The sequence below is a fragment of the Bidens hawaiensis genome, unplaced genomic scaffold (genome assembly GCF_021521415.1).
Source record: "Bidens hawaiensis isolate Kalapana, Puna unplaced genomic scaffold, B.hawaiensis_p1.1 tig00094614_1, whole genome shotgun sequence".
NCBI classification, from domain to species: Eukaryota; Viridiplantae; Streptophyta; class Magnoliopsida; order Asterales; family Asteraceae; genus Bidens; species Bidens hawaiensis.
Genome location: NW_027504526.1, coordinates 10,300 through 14,608, shown reverse-complemented (window position 1 = coordinate 14,608; position 4,309 = coordinate 10,300). Strand labels below are relative to the sequence as shown.

At 35.3% G+C, this 4,309-nt stretch overlaps 1 protein-coding gene across 1 annotated transcript; it reads right to left on the bottom strand.

Moving 5' to 3' along the window:
* Positions 1–789: 789 nt before the first annotated feature.
* Positions 790–3,834, bottom strand: LOC143608030 (uncharacterized). The gene is made up of 5 exons (XM_077083243.1): positions 3,529–3,834; positions 2,275–2,373; positions 1,744–1,788; positions 1,435–1,572; positions 790–1,267 (listed from the first exon to the last, which is right to left on the bottom strand). Exons 1-5 carry the CDS (start codon positions 3,613–3,615, stop codon positions 935–937), a joined length of 702 nt encoding a protein of 233 aa, XP_076939358.1. The 5' UTR covers positions 3,616–3,834; the 3' UTR covers positions 790–934.
* Positions 3,835–4,309: the final 475 nt, after the last annotated feature.

Below are 4,309 nucleotides of genomic sequence, written 5' to 3'. Positions count from 1 at the left end.
TTAAAAGCCTAAGCTCGGCTCGAGCTCGTGTGCGGTACCTTAAATGGTGCTAAAGCTTGGCTTGAGGTCGGTTGTGTAGTGTGACATTAAAATTTAAAAAGTACACTAGGCTCGTGAAGGATCAAAGCCTAGGTAATCTTCCATTACAAGGTTCGAGCTCGGGCGCGATAACTAAAAAAGTTTTATTTAAGGCTCGGGCTCGGCACGTTTCGAGAATTTTATTGAGCCAACTTGAGTAGTTTACAAGCAGCTTGGTTTGTTTGCACCTCGACTTACATCCTATCTATTTTCAAGTTTGCTCCATGGTTGTGGAGGACGATGAGGCCGGCAGCGGCAATAGGGTCTTCGAGTAGATCAGCAATTATGTGGTTGTGGAACTTGACCAATTTTTTGTTTTCTGGTTAGGCAGAAAGTTGAAGTGGTGGTTATTTATACCGTTGGGCTATTTTATTTTGTTAGGCTCGAATTTGGTTTGGTTTGATTTGATTTACAAGAGCGCAAGCTCAGCTCGTTTCGAGCTCTTTTTTTAAAGTTTGGACTCAGCTCATTTACTATTTATTAATTAGTTTATACATATTTTTAATTATTCTTATATATTTTGTTTAAAAACTTAGCAAGCCTAAGCATAACTCGAGCTTATGTGCAGTACCTTAGGCGAGCCAAAGCTTTGGTTCAAGCTCGGTTGTGCAATGCGAAATTGAAACTTAAAAGTACACTAGACTCGTGAAGGCTCCACAAGCCTAAACATTTTTCCAGTACAAGGCTCGAGCTCGATAACTAAACGAGCTTTATTTAAGTTAGCTTGCCAATGTTGGAAGTCAAACATATGTTAAAAGTCAAAGTATCGGTCAACATTTAGTTTATAGTTAGCTTGTTAATTCGCATGTCCATAAATGATGCTCAAGAAAATTACACGATATTTTTTAAACAACGCCTACTTCATATCTTTCTTACTCCTAAACGAAAACGACACTGGAGTTTCTAGAACCGACACATTAAAGTTGCTCCAAACATCGGGTACCGTTGGAAGTGCAGCAATTTTCTCAACAATTTCCATGTCTTCAGGAAGAACGTATCCAAAAACCATGTATGTTTTTTTCCACTCTTCGTGATTCACAAGACTGATAAAGAATTCTGGGCCCGAACCAATCCATGCAACCGCGCCCCTTTGGATGATCGGGCATTCTTCTAATGGTATTTTCTTAAATGCAACACCTTCAGCTTCAAGTGTCCCTTGAATCAAGGCAAATGGAGGTCCAAAAGAAGCCTAAATAAGAGGTAGTATACATCACAGCATGTTACGAAGACAATGAAAAACATTATTATTATTATTATTATTATTATTATTATTATTATCATCATCACTATCACGATTATTATTATTATTATTATTATTATTATTATTATTATTATTATTATTATTATTATTATTACCGAGTTTAAGTGCTGTCCTTTTGTGTCCCATGATTGACCGCGGCCCTCAGCCCGATAAAACTGGCAACCAATACAATGGCGCATGGTTAACAACTCAAGAATGTACATGACTGAACGCGGGGCACATTCGGGGAGAAGCTGCATAAAACCGTGTACTTTTAGCATAATTGTAAAGAAAAAAAAGAAGAAAATGACAAGATGCAACTATAGATTACGTAGGTTACATTTGATCTTGAAGTCAAATGTTGCATGTTCGAATATTTGAACTTATAAAATTGCATAGGTTTTACAGTTTTGGATTTAAATTACTTTTATGTGAAGGGTACCGTATTTCGTTTCCATCTTCACAATGGCCTGCAACAAGAAAAACGATGGACAATATAGTTAACGTGTTCTTGTTATCGCATATGAGCCTAATAAGATACAAACAATCAAATATGTATATTAAGTTGCATGTGTACCTAATTGAAAGTAACAATATATGAGGACATGTTTGACTCAAGAGGTCAAACAGACTGACTTTAAACCTCAGTGCTGACTTAAAATATTCAAAATTTCACAAAAAGAATTGATAATCACATTGAACTTTAACTTAATCCTACACGCGAGAGCATTTTAGCCACCGAGACGTGAAAGACATTTATTAAATTTGGATTCATTAACTCAAAACTTTGACCTCAAAAGTCAAACACAATCAAGTATGTGTTAAGTGTTAATGCTTAACAGAGGCACAAACAAAGACAAAAGGCGTTAGAATGATAACCGTCTCCATGAGTTGACAAATGACATATCTACCCTATCGGGAATCCACTATATACATCAACGGTTATGTAATATTACCTCGCCTTTCCCATAAACAAGGCCAGAAGTCCAAATGGTGGTGTCTCCGGCTTCTTGCCAATCGGGAGCCAAAGGATCCTTTTGTTTCTTCAGCCAACACTTCAAGAAACATTAAAATCTCAACTTTATACAAAATATCAATCAACACCAATATATCATGGCTAGGGGTGTAAACGAGCCAAGCCACTCGCAAGCTACTCGAGATCTGCTCGTAAAAAGCTCGAATTGAGCTGAGCTTCAGTTATCGAGCTTGAGCCGGCTCGTGAGCCTAAACGAGCCTGTTATTTGTACAATTTATATTTAATATATATATATATGTGTGTGTGTGTGTGTGTGTGTGTGTGTGTATAATTATGATAAAAACAACTAAATAATATATATTATCTGATATATAAAATAAAATTAAAACAAATATAAAAAAATAACTATAAATATATACATAAATTAATGAAGAAATAACAAACAAGCCGAACCAAGCTCGAGCTTGAAAGAGTACTCATGAGCATAGCTCGAGATTTAGAAATAGAGTTTCGAAACGAGTACAACTCGAGCTCTGTGTAAGTAAAACGATCCAAGCTCGAGTCTACTCATTTACACTCTGATTATGGCTATACAATAACCAAATTCAACATTTCAAATTTAATCTTAAACAATTATAATAAAAAATCTTGATCAATTCAAATTTCCAGTTTTTAACACACTAACAGAAAGCCAAAACCACAACTTAACCAAATAATAATCTGAATTCTCAAAAAGTCAAAAAGTCAAAATTGCAACTTACCTCTCCAAACTTTGTCCCACAACCTTCAAGATTCCCACAAAACACCCAAGATTCACACCCAAGAGTCTATTATTTGTATAACTTATATTTAAAATATTTAGCATATTTTATTTAATCATTATTATACATGTATATAATTATGATAAAACAACTAAATAATATTTATATTATCTTATATATAAAATAAGCTAAAACAAATATACAAAAATAACTATAGATATATACAAACGAATTAAGAAATAATAAACAAGCCAAGCCGAGCTCAAGCTTGAATAACTACTCACGAGCAAAGCTCAAGCTTTAGAAACAGAGTTCGAAACCCTCGTTTACACTCTACTTATGGCTAAACAATAACCAACATCATCAGTTCACGTTTAAGCTAAAACAATTTTAACAGAATGTCAAAACCACAAACTGAACAACAATCTCAACTCTCAAAAAGTCAAAGATCAAAAGTCAAAATTGCAATTTACCTCACCAAATTTAGCCCCACAACCTTCAAGATTCCCACAAAACACCCAAGAATCACACAAACAAGGCCCACCAGTACCATCACACATCTCCTTACAAGCCTTACAACACTCAACTGAACTATTAACCTTAAAATCAGCCCCCCATTTCACAGCAGGACCTCATAACTCAAACCCATCAATTCCTCTACAACACCCACCATTAGTTTCCTCTGAAACAGGCTCAAATTGGATGTCTTGATTGGGCCTCATAATGACGAAAACAAACATGTACGCAAAGGAGCAAGAAAACAGAGCAATTAAGAGAACGCGCCAACGCTTGGGTTCCGGGTCAATCTGCCTTCGACCCATTAGAGTTTGATGGGTGGTGAACAAAACCCAGAAAGGAATTGGATTGGTTTGATGAATTGTGTGGAGATTGGGTGTTTATTGGTGGGTTTGGGTGATGAAGGTTGATGATGATCAGTCATCATGGTGTTATTGTTTTAAGATAGTAAGTTGGTTCTTTAAATAGCTAAATTGCCCATGTCGAGTATGTGCATTATGCACCATGCCCTGAATTAGTCTTGAGAAAGATTTTTCTTTTTCTTTTTTAACTTTGTTATTTATTTCAAAAGATCAATGTTTTCGTAATTGAATCGGACAGTGATCGGACGGGTAACCGGTTCATCAGTTTAACTATGTACCTTTTTATTTTAACTTTGAATGAAAATAACGTTTAATATTTGTAGAATAAAAGAAACATACTGTAGGACTTGTCATTTAATATATAAAACGCTTTTCA